We start from the raw sequence: 20,760 nt of genomic DNA, 5'->3' as shown, positions 1-20,760 counted from the left end.
AAGGATTTCTTTGCGTTGGTCTTAAGTAGAGATGATAGCAGGAAATAGCAGGTCTTTAGCTGTAAAATATACCTAATATGAAAAGAGAGAAAGGTTTTCTTTTGATTTAGATGAGTTTAAGAACGTAAATGTTAATAAAGCACCTGCATTGGGTCATGTTTTGTATAAAAGCAGTGACTGATGAAACAAAGGATAACATAACCAACCTATTAGCCAAAGTGCACATGTGAGTATTAAAAATAGTACTTACTACAACAAACAATGTCAAGATAGCAAGCCATATATTTGTACCTGTAATGGGTGCTTCAAAGGATGTGAGCATTCAGATTACAATCTCATTAGCAGCCGAAGCTGTCAAGGAAGTACTTATATTTTTTTGTTATTATTGATAAAATCACATATAATGGGAGGCACCAAGACTTAGAAGAATAAGCAAAGATAGGAAGTCCAGACACTGTTATTCTTTATTTGTACTGAGGCAGTGGCTAGGAGCCAGAAAAGTTCTGGACACAGAAAAGGCCTCTTCCCCAAATTGCTCCACCATTGACTTGCAGGGAGATTTGTGTCATTTCACAGTTCTTCAGTTTCTCTATGTTACAGACCAAAGGGATTATAATGATTAGCTGATACTTATTGCTAATTCATGTTCATAGGCCTTTTGGCACTATAAGAAGTGTTGTTTATTATTTTGCAATAATGACTAAAAAGAGCATAATTACAATAGTCAGACTTTCATTTCCACATATTGTTTGTTTTCACATTTGCACAAAATTCACTCACCACATTTTTTAATCAGAGGGTTGAACAGAGAATCCTCAAAGCTAAAATGAAAAATAGTTGTGTTAGGACTTGTAAGAAACAGCGTCTATTGACTGTCTTTAGCTTGGAAGAGGAACAGTTAGTATTCAAGGTCAAAACCAAAAGCGGTGGCAATATACCATTAGTGATAGAAATGCTCTTGCCAAGTGATGTGTGCATGTAAGGTGTAGGTGGAGATAAAGAAAAACATCTTTTGAAATTTCCATTGAGAAATCCAGAAACAATAGCCTCTCTGTTGACTTGAAGAGAGACACCAGGAATAGCCTTCACCCAGAGAGACAATCTTCTCATCTAAAAACAGGACACATGCCCCTCATGCCCTCCCATGACCATCATTATCCCCCTTCAAAATTTGGAGTCACTTCATATTTCACTGCACTGGAAGATCATAACAAGCGCTCTGTGTGCTGGTGGTCCAATACAGCATCAATACAAATAAAATATATGTAGAAATTCTGCTTAGACAATGGTTTACAATGGAGTCAGCAGAGAATGACCTTCCTCATGTTGTATTTAAGTTGCCAAGGCTCATGGGGTCGACAGTACTCAAGGAGTCTTCCAGGGAAACCATGGATGGACACTGAGAGGAAATGTCCTTCCCTGTGCAGAACTGAACCATTGTTCCCCCAGCAGTTCCTAAGAGGTCAAGGCATCTTTAAGCATTGTGCAGTTTGAGCCTACCTCCCCCAGAAGTGATTGGGGGTCTCTGTTGAATAGGGTGACCACTACAGAGAGAAAGGAATAACACTTCTTCCTGACTCCAAATCTCATAATGCCAGAGCCCATGGAAAAGAATAAAGCTCTGAGTGTGTTAATATCTGCCATTTGTATGCTAACATGACCCTAAAGTGCCCTAGGAACAGAGCCCAGCACTGCTAATTCACTCAAAGAGCCTCTTCACCTCTTCCTGATCAGATCATGAGAAGGAAACAACTGCCAGATCTGCAAAGAGAGGAAAAACAGTATCTGTTCACACGACTTTATATATATTTATATGAATTTTATATACATATATTGCTACTCTTACTTTATTTTTAGACCTCTCTAATTAGGCCATTTTAAGAGCCACCTCCTATCCCCTCCTGCCCCATAATTATGAAAACACCTCCCCAGTACAAACCCTGGCTCAGATGAATTTATTACGTTGTAGAAGATAAACTTGTTGTTCATAATAATGTGGTCAGAGTTATTTTCTCTCTTACTGGATGGGAAAGACTTCTCTACTTTTTTTTTTTTTTTTTTCTCCTGCTATAAATATAACACAAACTAAACAGAGCCACTCTGTAATGTAAAAATACTGCAAGCTTTTTATCAGGAAGGACAGCTCGTCACCTTGTCTCTCTCAGGACTGGAAATAGAATGTTCCAAAAGTGAGAGCTTTGAAAATTCAGTGTGCTAAAGAGGAAAGGAAGGGGAAAGGGCTACCTTGATGTGTCAAGGAACAAATATTTTCTTTTACAGAGGACAAATAATGACTTGACATGTAACATTCACGACAGAGCAGCCCAATCACTGTGCTCTCACTGACTCATGAGCGAGGAGGTACCACCCATCTTGAAAATAGCAAAAGCATCCCCATTTCTTGTACATTGGTCTGAAAGCTTTTGCTGGACACAGAAAAGGGTGACTGATCAGGGTACCGGGGACCAGAGCTGCCAAGACCTGGGGCTGAGAGAAGGTCTTTGTTAGGAAGTTAGTAGGGATTATAAGGTTTAATGCATTAAAGGCAGCATAACATCTGGAGAACTTCATTGTGAGGATAATAAGGAAATGCAGACTCCTTTGTGTCTTTTATTATTTTGAGGTGGGTCAAAGTTAAGCCTAAACTGAATGTGTGTCAGTTGGATGAGGTATTTTCTGAGACAGGGAGTATAATCTGAGGTAGAGGGAAGGACAGGGAAGGAAACCCTCTGTGTAGAGCCATTCCTGAAGACCCGCTGTCCCAAAATGGTAAAGTCACTACAGAAAGGCTAAGTGCAGGTCAAGATGGACGAAAAATCACAAGCTTTGTGTGGCCACACCAGTTCTTCTGGAGGAAAGCACTCAGACCATGCACTTTCACAAGCCTACCAAGACATGGTTAAACATCCCATTGCCAAGCTCAGCCCTGGCTCAGACTTGGACACTTACCTTCCAGCTGAACCTGCCTCTAACCCCAGTTTGGACACAAAAACTGCTTCTGCAAGCCATCTCCAAAGTGGTGTGAGTTTAACCTGTAAGGCAGAGTTAACACTGGATAACACTCAGAAAGGCAAGGCTAGGGCAGCCTTAGCAGACTACTATAATTATGCCACTTTGGCTGACTAACTATTTTTTCATGTGGCCATGTAACTAATGAAGGCAAAAGGGGACTGTGAGGCAATACCTTGCACTGCTTAGGTTAAAGATGAGAGAGGAGTGCCATAGCCCTGGGGCCCTGGTGTTCAGAAACATCTGGGATATACAAGAGGCACTAGACTTGTGAACTATGAGACAGAGGAAGCAGAAATTTCTACCTAGGTCCCTCACTGCAGGACCCTGTGCTCACACAGATCTCGGGGGTGGCTCAGATTGCCCGGGAAATATCTACAGTGGGGTTTTAACAATGTCAGAACCCACCCTCCAAAATCCTGTGTTGTAGAAAGGCCTCAAAAGGTTCACAGCAGGGATGGGGCAGAAGTGTTTCTTCCCGATCTGTCCCTTAGACTGCTCTCCAGCCAAAGGTAGGAAGATCAGAGCCTCTTGGGCAGGCTGAGGACAGAAACCAGCACCAGCTGCAGGTCATGTAGTATCAGCCTCTGAGATGCCGCCCCAGGGCAAAGGGACAGTCTCATCTGTGTGAGCATGTCCCCAGGGATCCAGTCAGACTCCCCTCTCTAATGCAGCAACAGGGAGCGTGCTAGGGCATGGCTGGTGCCTAGGTTAGAGAAGAGAGCCAGAAGGGAAGCAGGGACTATCCCAGGGAGCTTTCTTACTCAGAAAAGGCATTTGTCAACACACTGGCCCAAACTCTTCACACCAGGTCACTAAAATGCTACAGCAAACAGCAGCTGATGGCTCCAGAATGAGTCTATTGCTGCTCAAACAGCCAGCACAGCTAAGCAAACAGGCCACCAGGGCAGGGGCTGTGTTTGCACTCACTGTTTGCACTCCTCTACACAGCTAATGGGATATTGCATTTATCCTAAGAAGGTTGCGAAAAAAGAAGAGAGAGGGAGGAAAATGGCTTCTTGATGATATCTTTCCAACATCTTTTCTCAGTTTCATGCATTGGCCAACCTGCCATTTTAGAAGACAGATTTATCCCTTATTAGGTAAATTAGCAACTATTTGCTCTAGAATGATTTTTAATAGTCCCTTCTTAAATAACGTCCTTTGGTGTCACACTACATCCACCCTGGCTTTGGTTATCTCTGGGGTTTTTTCTCTTATTAGGAGAATGGATATTTTATTGACACATAAAAGGGTTACAAGGCAGGAGGAAATTAATTATACAAAATTTAAAAGTAGAAAGCTAATAAAATGGTGGACTTGATAGATAAGGCAGGAAAATAAACCTAATTTGACTGTAACTTGAGTGCTTCCTGTTTATGAAGTAATAACCATACCCTGGACTAACCTAGCGTTAACCCAGGACACGGTTGTTATTTTTTCAAATTTGGCCAGCTCTAACAATTAACAAATGGTGGCTCAGATTTCAGCTTTGGTGTTGTGATTATTTTGATGCCTGGTGGGAAACAAGGCTGTGATCTCCTAAAGGGAACCTCTGTGAGGTGCCTTCTCTGAAAAGTCCATGGAAGGGCTCTGGCACAGGCCAGGGAAAATGGCAGAGCTGTTTCCTGAGGACTGTGCAGTGGCATAGCACTGTGGGAGTCATCTTCTTCATTTTTAATTTCTTAACTTATGTCCTTAGTGAGTCCCCCCCTCTTTATTTACCCAGCCAAAAATCCTCAGGCCCATTGGAGAAAATACCTTCAAACACTTTCCCTCTCTCCCCGTAGGGAGTGGGTGATGGAGAGGAGGAAGAAATGAACCCTTCTTTTCCATAGCATGCTGTATTTTTGAGGAAAAATCCTATTTAATGCGACAAGCATACAGCTCCTTTCTAGCAATAACAATATGGTCTAATTCCAATCTGGAGAGGGAAGCAGCATCCCTTCCTCTCCCTCTGGGACAAATGTTCCTGGGCTGGGGATGCAAAAGTTTCAGCCAGGGCTCAAAGATAGCTGTTGCACAAGCGCAGCACTTTTTTTCAGATCCCACAAATGTCCTTGTTCCAAGTAGGTCATTATATAATGGCTTTTGTCTTTTCCCATTGCCAAAAGGGTCCAGGAGAATATGTCATAACACTGTGCATCACCTGCCCATGCAATCCCTCCTGTGATCATCTAGTCTGGGTGGAACTCTCTCACTTGATGTCATTCACCCCAGGGCAGCTCTTATCTGTGCAACAAAAATACCCAGCCCTGACACAGCCTGCATTGTCCTTATTTGTCAAGCCGTGCCCAGGCTGGGGGCTTCCGCCATGTGAGATGCTCCCCACTCCCACTCCCCCTGCTGCCTCCAGGGCATTCCTACCACCTCACCCTGCTCTGCTGCACCAGGAGCAACCAGCACCACATGCAGTCCCACTCAAACATAGAGGTGAACAACACATCCCAGAGCAAGGCTGCTTCCTCCTGGATGACATGCAATGGTTGCCTTTACATTTCCCCTTCGTGTTTGTGATTTCCATTTTTTTCTTCCCCTACCCTTCTACTCCACAGACAACTGTCGTCTTCCCCTGCTCCTTTTCTCAGCAGTCCCTGAATAGCAACAGCACAGCCCTCACCACAGCAAAAGGGGGGAGTACTAGGGGTATTTGGCATTCAGCAAAAGGAGAAGCAAAGACAAGGTCTTTTTCTTATTATTCAGGAATCTAGAAATGGTCATGGGTCAAACTAGTTGCACTTTTCACCTTCCCCACAACCTGTCCAGTTCTCAAGAGCTTTTCTGCACTAGGATGCGGCTGCATCTTTCACTTACGTTACAGCTGGTGCTTACACAAATCTAAACAGAGTAAAATAGGTTAGCAACAAGCTTGTCCTCTGTTCTCTAGTGAAGATGGCTCCTGCCCTCTCATGGTTGAAAGCAGATATGTAAACCCACTTGTTTGTTCTTTGCAAAGAAACACCAAATACCATTGCACACATTTCCTTCAGCTGGCTCCACATATTCTGGCATCACCCTCCTTTAATAAACACACTGATGCAACTGGGAAACTCTTCCGGGGCAGAGACCAAAAGGTTGTCACGAGCGAGTAGACACTTAGCAAAGCAGGGCTGCAATCCCCAACTGTGGTCTTGAAGTGTTACCAAACTACAAAGTGTAGGTAATACATAAAGAAAGTCACTCACTTGCTCACCCTTTTCACACAGTGTTGGTCTTTTTTCCACCAATTAACCCACCATTCCTGCGTCCATCCAGCTCTAAGGAACAAGACTTGCACGGGTTTCTCTGATGCACCAAACAACTTTTTGCCTATACACTAAAGGCCAGGGTTGATAGTATGAATGAGGTGAATTTGTCCACTATGTTCTTGTTACCTGCTTGTTCAGTTTTCCTCTCCCAAATCAATGAGCTTGTGTAAGGATTTGACCATATGATTAGAGCTTCTACTGTTTTGGTCCTTCTTTCTTCCTTTTTTTCTTTTTTGGGGTAAGATATAGAGCATTTCTCATAATGGAATACAAATCTGTGAAAATTCAGCCTTTCAGAACAATTCCAGCTCATATGCCACTGCCCTCTCTTTTCCAAGCGCAACTCAAGCCTAACACCTAAGCAGCTGTCCCACACGCATGCCCATAGCGTTGCCTTCACACAAATCTCCCCAGGAATCACAGGTTCCCCCAGAGACATCCTTTCCCTTCAGAGCTGGCTTCCAGCTAGGAGACCTGCATTGCTTCTCAAAGAAAGTCTGGAGGGAGGTAATGTGAAATCCCAGAGAACTGAAGCCTAGAAGTGGCAGACAACCTCTTGTTGATTTCCTGACATTGATTTCTATTTCCTGACTACCCAAAATACTTCATTTTCGTTCATCCCAACACGGGAAATAGCAATTCCAAATTTTGAATGAAGTAATGCCCCTTAAGAGATCAAATATTTTTCTGAAGCATCGTAACAGCAATGAGCATTAGCAAGAGCCATCTGGGCAAAGGTCTAGCTGCCTCCCTGGTGCCAGGTTTACTAGGACTTGTGCATGAGAAAGGAGAAGGTATTGATTTGCTCTGGGTTGGGTTGGTCTGGGGAACTTCTGTCTTTAAATCACACAATCTCTGTTCTGTTCTCAGCTTCATCTGTGTGGGTTTTAACTGACATTTGCTATTCAGGCATGGAGATGACTTCTGCTCACAACATATTTCTGTTCCTTTTGCTCTTGTCACTTTTTCACTGTATTGTGGCAATCAAGGTCAAAGTTGAGAACCAGCATGACTTCCGGGACATGGCCAGCATAGTAGCCATGGCAAAAACCTATGCCACCACCGAGCCATTCATTGACTCCAAGTACGACATCAGAATCCAGAAAATCGGCAGCAACTACAAGGCTTACATGTGAGTGCATGTCTATGCTGGAGTGAGACAGGGGGGAGACAGTGCTGTGGATGTGATTCAGTCCATGTCTGCTCTGTGCAGGAGTAGGAAGCTGACTTAATTTCCTTGAAGAATAGCCCTGCTGTTCTCCTCCCACCTCTGAACCCAGATCCCTCATCTACCGATCATCTTCTCCATTACTCACCATCAGCTTATTGTTTCTGGAAGGTAAATCTCTACACGTTTCTGAGAATCAGTTAGTTCCCACTTGAACAACTGTGCTCTGCCATCACCTATCACCTCTCCCTCCTGTTGTTGAAGGACTCATCTTTCCCGCCAAAATCCTCTGGCTCCCGGTACCCTCTAGTGGGAACTAAACCCACCCCTTCCCACATGGGGGAAACAATAAAAAAAATTGACCAAGCTGCAAATCATGGAGTCCTACAGCATCTAACCCATAGCAACACTCCATACCCTCCCCAGCTGGAGATCATGAAACCGCAATCACACAAGGACACAAGGAGTACACAGCACTGGGTACAAATGGCCTCAGCCTGGCCAGCATCTAGGGTTTATGTGGGCATTTTGCATATGTGCTCCTTGAAGTCTATGAAGGAGAGAAAGGAGAAGGAGAGACATTTCTGTGGGTGCCCCAAAGCTCCTCCCTGACCCGTGGGGTAGTGAGGGAGGTGGCATGAAGGCAACGCTCAACACTGGTATGTTTAAAAATATTTAAAAACATTCAGCCAAACGTCAGTAGTTGTCAGGCTCAATTAAAGATGTAACCACGTGATTCAGTAAGACAGCTCTCTCTTCTTACTGCAAACCAGTAGATGAGAAAAGCCAAAGAGCATAGCTTCTCCAGAAGCTCCTTACCCAGCCACAAAATTCTGGACAAGTAGACAGCTCCAGCAGTACATTCTTCAGGTTGCTAGATAAATTTCATAACACCCACAACACTGTGAGTTTTGGATCCATGTTTACAAACCCGCAGGCCATAGTTCTGGCAAAACATAGTTAAATAAGATAATCCAATGTACACAATCACATATTTTTTAGCTATAGCTGCCTAAAATTCCCAGTTGGATTCCTAGCACAGAGGTATTTAAGTAAACTAGATAATGACTGAGTCACATTCTTCATGGGAAAGACTTGTGGGACACTCAGCTACTTCATGTGAACTCAATGAGAGAAAATTTGTTTTAAATCTGATCAGGTCAACAATAGCACGGTTGCCTAATATTACATTAACATCTCAGGGAGTCTGGCTTAAATTGACCAAAGGAAGGAAGGTTTAAAATATCAATTAAAATTCCCTATTCCTGCCAACCTACCCAGTCTTGGCTCCAGAGACTGCTCCCAGCCTGCCTCTAAGTGAAACAAAGGCCCAGTTAGCCTGACTGTATCCTCTCCCCATTTATTATTTGCACTCACCATATGCTCATCCAGACAGGGATCAGAAATAATACCAGATGATTGAGGAAAGAAAGCAGTCACACTGATAGCTAATCCCACTTGGGAATATAGCTGCGCAAACAATTGTTTGTTAAATGAAGAATGTTTTCATATGAAAACAGACATGAATGGGAAACACCTTAATGAGAAATGAAGCTTATTAGCAAAGAAAGCAAACAGCAAAATTCACCCAGGGTCTTGCTAACACAGAAGGTTGACTTATACCAAGAGAGCCATTTAGGGACATGAGCTTGGGAGAGCAGTATAGTCAGTCCCATCAGGAGCTGTTCCTTCTGTCCCAGCATCAGACAGAATAGAAGGTTATTCCTATGGTATAAATAAGTCCCTACTATAAGTCCCTCCAAGGACAGAGGTAAAAGCACTCAAAATATGAGAGCTCTCACTGGTGTCTCAAATAGAAGACTCAAAATCATTAGTCATGATAGCAAAACTCAGTCTTAAAGGCAGTTACTGCATCTGCAGTAGTGTCATACTAAGTGAATTGCTTTGATATGTGAACCATGGAATCTACCCAGTATTTTTATACCTTCACCCACACATATAGATTTTAAAAGCCCCCTTTCTGCTGAGAAAAGACTGTGTACCAAAATTCTCCAGAATATGTTTACTTTGAACCAAGCATCTGCCAGAGGGAGGATGCTGCAGGATGACTCATGCATTCCTCCCCACCCCAGATGGTCAGTGCACTTCCTTCCAGCCCGTGACCCAAGGCTTGAGTTCAGTTTCCCATTGACTTCAGTGCAGTGACTCCAGATTTACACTACTAGCAGACACCTACTTAGCCCATGCCTTGCACCAGTCTCAAACCAGCAAATAAGCAACATGTGATACATGCCTAAAATTCCACCAAATGGATTTGACTGTCATTGTAATACTGGTGAAGAGAAAACACGAATACTGCTCATGCAGCAGGGGAAATTGGTTAGAATTATGCTTCCACCCTCACCCCAAAGGGGGAGAAACAGAGGGATCATTTATAGTTAAGAGTCGTGAAATGTTGTTCACTTTGAACAAAGTCAGAAGCTGCTGACTTTCAGGGGTGGGATATTCCTTGCCACCAGCTCTTAGTAAGAAGGTAATATCCTTTCCTTTCTAGTTTCATGAGTGTTATTTCTGATCTTGTCACCTCAAGTGCAGTTCAGTGTGCTCTTCATGGGATATGCCAACTGTGTCTAAACTAGAGCTACTTTTAGACTGAAATGGTCCAGCTTGGAGATGGTGAGTACAGGACACCAACAGTCCATGAGCTGCTAGTCTATCCACTAGGCAATGCTAAAGATGTCTTGGTCACAGATCTTCTTGATCAACTGATCCCTAAAAGCTTGGTGTCTTTTCCTTTAAGATACTGACTGTACACTTTTGTGGTGCTGTGGTGGGTTGACCCTGACTGGACACCAGGTGCCCACCAAAGCTGCTTTATCACTCCCCCTCCTCAGCTGGACAGGGGAGAGAAAATATAATAAAAGACTTCTGGGTTGAGATAGGGACAGGGAGATCACTGAGCAATTACTGCCATGGGCAAAACAGACTTGAATTAGGGAGAATTAATTTAATTGATTACCAATCAAATCAGAGTAGGATAATGAGAAATAAAACCCCTCCCTTCTTCCCAGGCTCAACTTCACTCCTAATTTTCCTCTACCTCCTCTCTCCCAGCAGTGCAAGGGGATGGGGAATGGGGGTTGCGCTCAGTTCATCACACACCGTCTCCTTCCTCCTCAGGGGGAGCACTCCTCACACTCTTCCTCTGCCCCAGAGTGGGGTCCCTCCCACAGGAGACAGTTCTCCAAAAACTTCTCCAACGTGAGTCCTTCCCACAGGTTGCAGTTCTTTACTAACTGCTCCATCATGGGTCCCTCCCACAGGGTGCAGTCCTTCAGGAATGGACTGCTCCAGTGTGGATCCCCAACAGGGTCACAAGTCCCATCAGCAAACCTGCTCCAGCGTGGGTGCCTCTCTCCACGGGTCCACAGGTCCTGCCGGGAGCCTGCTCCAGCATGGGCTTTCCATGGGGTCACAGCCTCCTTTGGGCACATCCACCTACTCCGGTGTGGGGTCCCCCATGGGCTGCAGGTGGGTATCTGCTCCACTGTTAACCTCCATGTGCTGCAGGGCATAGCTGCCTCACCATGGTCTGCACCATGGGCTGCAGGGGAGTCTCTGCTCTGGTGCCTGGACCACCTCCTCCCCCTCCTTCTTTACTGACCTGGGTGTCTGCAGAGTTGTTTCTCTCACATATTCTCACTCTTCTCTTCTGGCTGCTGTTGTGCAGCAGTTTCTCCTCCTTCTTAAATATGTTATCACATAGGTGCTACCACCAGCTCTGATGGGCTTGGTCTTGACCAGCAGCAGGTCCATCTTGGAGCCGGCTGGCACTGGCACTATCGGACATAGGGGAAGCTTCTAGCCGCTTCTCACAGAAGCCACCCCTATAGCATCCCTGCTACCAAAACATTGTCACAGAAACCTAATACACCAACAGCCATGATCTGCTAGTCTAACCACTTATCCTAAGCAATGCTAAAGGGTGTCTTGTCACAAATCTGCTCGATCAACTAAAAGCCTGGGGTCCTTTCCTTTAAGATACTGACTGACACTGTTGTGGCCCCCTGAAGCTTAGGATGATTGGAAGCACTTTGACTTTCAGTCTCAGAGAAATGGGGTTTGAGGCAGGGCATCCTTCGGGAAAGAATTTTGTCTTCAGTCTCCTTTTCCACCTCAGGTTGAATACAAGGAGGGAAAGAAAGAAGAAAAGAAGAAGGAGAAGGAGAAGGAGAAGGAGAAGGAGAAGGAGAAGGAGAAGGAGAAGGAGAAGGAGAAGGAGAAGGAGAAGGAGAAGGAGAAGGAGAAGGAGAAGGAGAAGGAGAAGGAGGAGAAGGAGAAGGAGAAGGAGAAGGAGAAGGAGAAGGAGAAGGAGGAGAAGGAGAAGGAGAAGGAGAAGAAGAAGAAGGAGAAGAAGAAGAAGAAGAAGAAGAAGAAGAAGAAGAAGAAGAAGAAGAAGAAGAAGAAGAAGAAGAAGAAGAAGAAGAAGAAGAAGAAGGAAAAGAATTTGGTGGCACACTTGACACCTGAATTGCTCAGACATGCTTGGAAGGGAGTGATATTGACAGAGGCTGTGGTGTAGGAATTTGGTGACTTGTCTGGAGGGCTTCAAATTAAGCTTTTCAATTTAAAAACAGGAAAGTTCCGTCACAGGAAAGTTAAGGATACAGCTGAGAGAAATATTTTATATCTTATGCCTAATATTGGCTGGAGATGGGTAGGCATAAACAAATCAAATCAATCAGCCCAACAGCTAGAGCTGAGTTCTTATTCTGGGAGTCAGATTTCCTTGTATGGCTGTATGACTGTATGGCTGTGGATTGGTTTTCTTAGGGATGATGCAGCTGCTTACAATTGGTATGCCAGCTACATTTGCTAGACACTCATACCCAATCATCTTGTCACTAATCAGACTCCAGGAGTTCTCATCAGTACTAATGGGATTCTGGATGCCATCTGCCACTGCAGGGCAATTTTCTGAACCTAAATGTTATGAAAGAATGATTCTTCCCATCGCAGAACTGAAAAACAATCCTGAGAATCCCATGTCAAAAGAAAAAGAGAGGCTGAGCATTGAACACTGACCTTACAGGCCATCAAAGGGTTCATAAGGGTCAAAGCTTGAAGAGAAATCCATTCCTTTTCTTAGAAAGTAGGGCAGGAAGATGGATGTTGTGTGAAAGGAACAAGGGACAAGAATCAACTATATGGAAACAGTTATTCAACACAGTAATCATGCTCCTTTGCCCCCTCACACTCCTTTAAATATGGTTACAAAGACCATTTAAATTTCACAGCAACTATACATACCACTTTAGAAGAGAAATAGAGAAAGGACTCCAGGCTGTCCCTCACCAGAGTAAAGGGAAACCTTAGGCAGTCAACTAGAATGATCCAGTTTTATAGTCCAGCAGGCATCAGTATTACCACTGCTTCACATAATTTTGCAAGTTCAGAGTCTCTTTTCCACATCATTTTGGAAAGGTGAGAGAACTAGCAGCGAGTGCTCCCACAACCTCATGTTGAAGTGTTGGATGAAACCTCTTACTCCCTTCATAAATCTCTACCTAAATAATCATCATGGAGATGCTCCCTGGATGTAGCTTGTACACTATGCCAGGATTATCTGCACAGTGTTGTCACAGCAGACTATCCAAAGTCTGCCTTGCGCCTAAGGTCAAGAAAAGGAAAATTTTCACCCCTTGACAGATGATGGTGAAACCCAGAATTTGCCAGCAACAGTACCTATTTTGGAAATTAACCAATTGCAGATAACAAGACTCCAACAATTTTGCAATTATAATTTCTCCAAGTCCAGACAGATCAATGAAAATTCAGTGAAAAGAGGACATAATCATATATCCTATGACACCAGTACAATTGAAATCAAAGTGAGGGAGACCCAGAATGTCACAGCTAACATTTGTGGAGCTGCTCAGGCAGATGTTTGCCTGGAGAGTTGCTCTTCCATGGATGGAGGATACTACCCATTGCAGAACACAAGGGTGATTATCCCAGAGATCTTCTACAGACATTTCAGCTTTCCTGGGCTTGATGTATAAAGAAAGAAAGTACTCACAGAGCTTGATGTGTGCTCAAGATTCCTTGGAGCTTTCCCTGTCTAACTCCTCATTCAGTTTTTTATGAGTCTGAACAACATATTCTTTATGGAGTGTTGTTGAGGCAGGATTTAGAAAGGCTTCTGTGAGCAAGAACCTCACCTCATCCCCTTCTGTAAAAGCACTGACTCACAAATGAAGATTACAGTATGAGGGGGCATGGGGCAGGAGTGAATTTTCATGTTCAGGTTATGTTTTTGGTTTGTTTTCCTAGGAGGACATCCATCTCTGGAAACTGGAAGGCAAACACAGGTTCTGCAATGCTAGAACAGATTGCAATGACAGAGAGGTAAGGAAGAGGGTTTCAAGACAGTAGTAGCTATTCTTGGGTTAGAAGGGAGGAATTATATTTCAGATTTTGGTTAATTGAGAGAACTAGTAAGTGAGGTCTCCTGGGAGGCTGGATAAAGGCATTTAAAAGACCAAATGTTTCCTTAAAAAAATACTAAGGGCACAAAGGCAAACTGTCCTATTTTGGAGAACAGACTGGAAGTACAGCTAGAGGCCAACATTGCTAAATCATTAGATCTTTAGTGAATGTAGCCACAGGAAGCAAGACCAGCATGCTAAGGTCAAGCATATGAGCACAAACATGTAGGGATAAAATCAGAAAGGTCACAGAACAAAACAAGAATTAACAAGAAGTTATTCTAAGTACATTATGAATGAGACACACACAGAGAAGTGTTTTTCTTCTGCTCAACAGAGGGAAAAATCTGTCAGCTGAAGTGTTGAAAGCACTTTTTTGCATTGATCTCCCAAAAGTGGACACTGTTTTAGCTAAGCTCTTCTCACTGATGAACAGAGCAGAAGGAATTGCCTCATGCATCTTACAGACTAAAATTTGTAGATGATACTTCCATATTTTCAAATCACTGTTATATTTGCTAATATCACAACTGCATTACTTTGTTGACTCATGATAACTGATCCTTTGCTGTAATTCCCAAACCCTATTCTGCAAAACTGCTATCAAGTCACTTGTTCTCCATCCTATTTAAGTAGATTATCCATAGATTCATTGAATCCATAGATTATGTGTAGGCACTCATACCTAGTGAATCTAAGATTTTTTCAGATTATACCTCAAATTTTTCATGATCATGATTAATTCTGACTCTGTCCAGGTTTGGGCACCACATCTGAAGAGAGATAGCAAGGAGCTGGAGAGATCCCAAAGGACAATAAAGGGAACACTCAGAGAAAATATAATCAACCTATGAGAAAAGCATGCAACAATTGCTTGTGTAGTTTTCTATGTTTTTCAGTTAGCAGACCACTGATAATTTCCCAGTAGAGGTGTGGACTTATGCATGAATCTATGCCTGCAGTGCAGATGGCCACTTTCCTTCATTAGCTGTCACAGAGCTGGAAGAAGTTGTCCACAAGCTGAACACCACTCTAAAGATGAAAAAACTTGAAGGACACAAGCTCTTCAAATATGTAAAAGGCTGCTAATAGGGCATTACCCACTCTTTATATTACTAGTACAATACTGTAATGGCCTTAAATTATAGCAGAAAAGGTTCATTTGAATATTTCCTATATTTTGTAACAGTAAAGATAGCATAGCACAGAAATGGGTTGCCTGGGGGCAATGAGGAATCTCTGTATTCTTTCAGAGCAGATTAAAGAAATGTCTCCTCTTTGGGGTATAAGACTTGTGCAGGTGATCATCTAAGGTCCCTTCTGCACCTTTAATTGTGTGAAACAGGGAAGCCAAGCCAAGCTAAGCCCCAAATCAAATGCTGATGGTGACTCTGCAAGACCCTAATAGGATGTGGGAACTGGACATTATGCATCCCAGTTGTTTATAACACAGCTGAAGCTAGAGGGATGAGGGGTAGACATTCCCTCATTGTGGTGTTGTAGGACTAAAACCCAGATTCCTGCCAGCCTGACATGCTGCATTTCAAAGGTTCATTTTAGAGATGTAGTACCACAATTCAGCACTCTAGCCTTATCCAGCCATAAATGCAACAAATCCCGTTGAAATCTGTGAGTCATCAGTGTAAGCAACAAGGCAGGATTGTGCTGAAATGCTCTGATAAGTAGGAGCAACCTGAAGTACTTACTGTACTGAACAGTAGCCCAAAGGACTGACATGTTCAGGTAACACTAGGAAAAATGGCAGTAAATGCTACTCCTGATGCATATGCATAAATACACTCTTCTGTCCCATAGCACTGCTACTCCACCCCAGCAGCCCTGACACCTCCCGGTGCTCACCTAGGGCCAGCAACATTGAAGACATGTAGCTATTGGGGTCTCTGGCATGGACAACAATTACCTGAGCCTGGCTGCTGAACCCAGACACCTAGAGATGTTCCTCAGGAAGAGAGGTGGTTTCCACGATGGTGCCCCTGAGTGAGCGGGCCACAGCAGTGCATAAGGGGGTCTCACCATGCCTCCTGCCTGGCTCACAGGGTCCATAGTTCTTCTTCTCCTTATGCTACTGACTCATCTTCAGGCACTGTCTTCTTCAGGGGAGCTGGGGTGAGCATGCTTGGTCTCCTCATTAGGGATAAGAGAGAACCAGTAGTCACATAAGCCATATTCTTGCTTCTTCCCACAGACATTTTGTTCACACAAGTTGATCATTACATCGTCAAGCTATGGGGACTCTGGCTGGCTTCAAGGACATAAACTTGTTCTTTGGCCAGAACAGCTCTTTTCCCAGTTCCTGTAGGGTCTGCAAAATGTCAGTGTTTTCATGGGACTGTCACCTTCCTTCCATTCTCCGCATCTTGTCATAGTCCTGCTTACACATCTGTTGTTCTGAGATTATTATTTTTATTGAAATGGTCAGGACTGCAGCACAGCTGCACAGGAACTAAAACCAGGCCACCTCATTCCCTCCTCATTTCCACAATGCAGGGATGCGGTCCCCCCATAATATGCCTCTTGTCATTCTCTCTCCTCCTCTGACACCAGGATAGCTGAGGGGGGCATCAGCTCATGTTCCTGTCCTGGAATGGTTAGAGAAAAGGGCTGCAGACTGTAGCGCTCTCTCTAAAAAAACAGTGCCTGGTCCACGTGATGGGACCGCCTGGCTAGGAGCAACGACCAAGGGATAGAAGGGAGGCAGGAGACTCTAAAATGTTGAAATTGAAAGAGTAAATTGTAAAAAGCAGGAGCCGCTAGGTTACAGATCAGGGAGGAGATGGCTTCTCCTTGCTAAATTCAGGACTCACTTTCTGATCCTATTCCAGTCCCAACGTGCAGGACATCTTATCAGGAAAAAGCTGCCTGCATAATCGAGGGCTTTCAGGCAAAGCCAATACAAACACTAAGGGACCAACACTACTGGGAGATTAAATGAGCTAAATATTTATAGCTTGGCTAAATGACTGCCAACTGTAGATCTGATGTAAACATCAAGGAGAGAAAGAAACATTTTAAGGTAGCTTTGACAGCAGGATTGAAACAATCTGCAATGAAAGGAAACATCAGGCAAGATTCTTTTTTTTGCTTCATCCCCTGTGCAAGAAAGGGAAACAATGGCCCAGCAAAGCATATGAGGTATGCCTTGCGATAAAAAGGGCTCACGAATCTCTTTGTGCTCCTATGGGCAGTGGGGTAGGTGGCTGTATTTGGTGGACTACCCAATGACAGTTAATCCTAGGCCATGCATCTGTGGTTTCTGCAGGTACAGACTCTGGGCGGACACCTGTGCGGAAATGTTTGGAGGTCTTGACATCTGTGCTGTCAAAGCCGTCCACAGCAAAGATGGAAAAGACTATATCATTGAGGTGAGACCATTGGGAACCTGAATGCAAGTCTCCTTTGGGAAGTGTATCTGCAAACATGCTCCCTCAGCATTCACATGCACCAATGTGCTCATTTACACTTGTGTGCATGGTTCAGCAGTCACTGCTCCTCCATGTCCACCTCTACCCTCCGAGCTGTGGCCCACGGATATGCAAGAAATTCATTTAGAGTCCCAGCTAAATTGGCAGATATGCAGCAAGGTGTCAGGGTTGAAATGCCTTCATTTCTCAGTGTGGACTGTGAAAGGAAATGGGAGAGCCGCAGACTGCTTGGCCACCCCAGCTTTCCAGCTGATAAATCCCCACAGCATGGGACAAATGTGAAGCTGCCTTCTTACCAAGCACATAACAACCTGAAAGTGTTGCTGGCAGCATCCAAAGTTTGGTCTGTCTCAGTGTCCCAGTGCCATCCTTCCTAGGCTAAGCACTTGCAAAGCCAGCTCATCTCTCATAGCTACTAGTAGGGATCAACGGCATCAAGAACAAACATGCTAATATTCAGCCCAACCTGAATTCAGGTGCCAGATGATGCTAGGATATTAATCACGTTAACCTTCCCCCATTACCCACACACATGTCCAGAAGGTGATTCAGTCCATTAAAAATATCAGTTTCCCTCTGAATGAACCTGTCTTTCCCCAGTCACTTTAAAGCGAACCTCAATAACAAAAATCCTAGCTGCATCTAATTTAAGAGTAAAATAAATGGTTACAGTGTTGCAAAAAGGTCCATAAATAGCAGGAACAATTTAATAAAAAAAAAAAAAAAAAAAGGTGTGTTTTTCAAAATCTTTTGCCTGGACAACATTCACTACAATAAGAGACCACAGAGTCTCTTACATGCAGTGTGGACTACAAACTTCGGTGTTCATAGCTGGACAGACTGTGGCTCTGAGTACTAAAGTTCAAAGTGCCCCTTCCCAGGCCAGGAGGCAGATGTGGGAGTGGTGTAAATAGCACACTTAGGTCATCTTAACAGGGCAGAGAATGAAAATCTGGCCAGAAAATCAAAGTGAAAATTTAAGAGATGCTCTGGGGGAGAGAAAATCTGGCAAGTAAGCAGGTGCCTCTGTCACTATGTGACTCAAGGAGGCACAGCATCTGACCTGCTGTAAATTGCATCAACACAGGCCAGCCAGGAAGATGAGCAGAGCCAGCCTATGGTTTCATGCAGGGGTGCTGACACATTGGAAAGCTATGTGTGGGAGAGCAGACCCACCCACTGAGGGTTGGGATGCTGATGAGAACCACATGAGCCCTCTAAAGACTGCACATTCCTGCATTATGTATGTGCTCTTCAGGGAGCAGTGACCTGTCAAAGGCCGTGTAATATAATCGTGCTGCCAGCAGCTAAATGCTGCTAAGCCTCCATCTTTCCTGAAGTGACGGGGTCAGCTCCTGTATGCAATTCATGAGCACCTAGAGGAGTATCACCCAGAGTAGGCTGTCTCTCTGCCATGCAGTTTTCTATCTCTACGCACATGTAGCTGAGAAAGGAAGAGCAAGAAAGCAGTCTTGCTAGAGATGACTGTAAGGACATTTAGACTGTGTCTACACATGGTCAGATGTGAGATGGAGTTTTCATATCCCTGCATCTATTCTTGTACATAAGCCTATATATGTGCACACATGGCTAATTCTGTGCTTAAGGATTATATGCTTCTGTCTGGGTATACCTCTGGATTTTCACATCTGCCTCCCATGTGTGACTGACTGGATGAAAAGCATATCCATACGCTAACAGCCATCATCAGCTTGCACGCAGAGATAAATTCACGCTAATACTCCTCTCTCTGAGAGCAAGGTAAAAAGCAATGAATCTAATATGACACAAATCAGAAGAAATACAACAGCTTCAGATGGGTCATGCAGTGGAGAACCTGATTGAACAGGTCTGATGTGCCAACACCTAGCAGGCATTCAGATGCCAGGCTGATGGACATTGTCAGGAAAGGAGTAGAGTAGTGCAATACAAAGAGCAGAACAAAGCCAAACAGGCACCTTTTCTACTTTATGCAGATCTGAGGGACATGCTGACAAGTAATTAATTGCCTCTAGTCTGAGGTACTTTTCTTGGTCTGAAACTGATCATTTATTTTGCTTTTTTCTTTTCATAACAGGAGAACAAATTTATTTGACAGTGTGACAGTTGTATTTTTCTTGGTGAGAAGGAACAGTGTGCTGTGACATTTTACAAGAAAGCATGCCCACATGAGCTGAACAAATAAGGAATTTACACGATGCAATTGCAGGCAGTAATTAATTTTCACAGTGCAAAGCAGTTCTCTAGGAAAGATTTGCAGAGGTAATGATGGCAGTTCTGTGAACTGAGATTTATCACAGTGGTTTGTTGCAAACAGAATCAGATTAAGACAGATGAGTTATCAACACAGCACAAGAGTAATCTTTCACCCATGGTATTTGCTGTTACTTGAACTTCACCACCTTTTCTTTTTCCATAGCAAACAGCAGAATCTAGTCTGTTTCTGCCCTTCAAAGCACTAGCATGCTTACGCACTATTTTCATGGCTCATATTGAAAACTTGTAAGAGATCAGTAGATTTCTTCAAAGTTTCATTCTATTAAAACAGCTGTGAATTTAATGGTAAATACTGGTACTTCTCTTTCCTCTGCTTTAAAGAGCTTTGTCACTTTAAGGGAATATTCAGCATGAATAATCAGCACTTGATCAGAAGGCCAGGTTCTTAAAACAGTGCAAGTTCAGTACCACTGTTAGCAGCCAGATTCTCAAAAAGTTCAGCAGTGTGTACGGTTTAATAATCTCCACCCTCCCTTTTTTTGTTAATCTAATCCTTTTCCACATCTTTGCTATGCTGAAAAATATGGAGCAAGTAGAAAAGTAAAATGATCCATGTGACTTATTCTTCCTCCTGGATCAGCTAAGCCCTACCTGCCATACAGCTAAGCTGTGTTACTAGACATGCTCCTTGATGCCCTGCAAGAAGCCCTGCCCATCCCTTCAGCACTGCCATATCATTTCTTTTGATATGTCTAATCATCTGTTTCCTTCCTTCCTTCCCTAAAAATCACCTAACACTCTGCTCTTGCACATCAGAGCATGGAATAACAAGTCCAGTCTTCAGGCCTCAGCATCAGATAGGTACAGGAGGAGGACCGGGATGGGGTTTTCCTGAGTCTTCTCTGCCCAGCTGCTTTCCACTCCCCCCTCATACACCTTATCAGGCTACAGCAGCTGCATCAGGAGCAGCCACTGTCCTTGGGCAGCTACAAAGGCCAGGTTCATGTGTGCCGACGTCTTCCTGTCTTGCCCAGCTGTCCTGTGATCTCCCCAGGAAGCGATGAGTGCAATCTGTCTGTGATTCACATATTCCTCTCAGCTGTTTGATATATTTCAGCATTAGCATTCTTATCTGCGCAGTTCCAGAACAATTCCTCTTTCCCAGAGGACAGACAAGGTGACATCTCATGCACCTTTTCAATTCAGTGGCAACCAGCTGTGGCATT

At 43.9% G+C, this 20,760-nt stretch overlaps 1 protein-coding gene across 5 annotated transcripts in view; it reads left to right on the top strand.

Annotated features, from left to right (window-relative positions):
• Window positions 1-20,760, top strand: part of SYN3 (synapsin III) — a 245,881-nt gene that overhangs the window by 214,058 nt on the left and 11,063 nt on the right. For all 5 annotated transcript variants that reach the window (XM_074826492.1, XM_074826491.1, XM_074826493.1 and 2 more), the window contains 3 exons: window positions 7,247-7,389; window positions 13,720-13,794; window positions 17,155-17,257. In XM_074826492.1, the coding sequence (XP_074682593.1) occupies window positions 7,247-7,389; window positions 13,720-13,794; window positions 17,155-17,257 (321 nt within the window). The remainder of the gene's footprint in view (window positions 1-7,246; window positions 7,390-13,719; window positions 13,795-17,154; window positions 17,258-20,760) is intronic.

Source organism: Strix aluco, chromosome 5, assembly GCF_031877795.1.
Source record: "Strix aluco isolate bStrAlu1 chromosome 5, bStrAlu1.hap1, whole genome shotgun sequence".
Lineage (NCBI taxonomy): Eukaryota > Metazoa > Chordata > Aves > Strigiformes > Strigidae > Strix > Strix aluco.
This window is presented reverse-complemented; position numbering and strand designations above follow the sequence as displayed.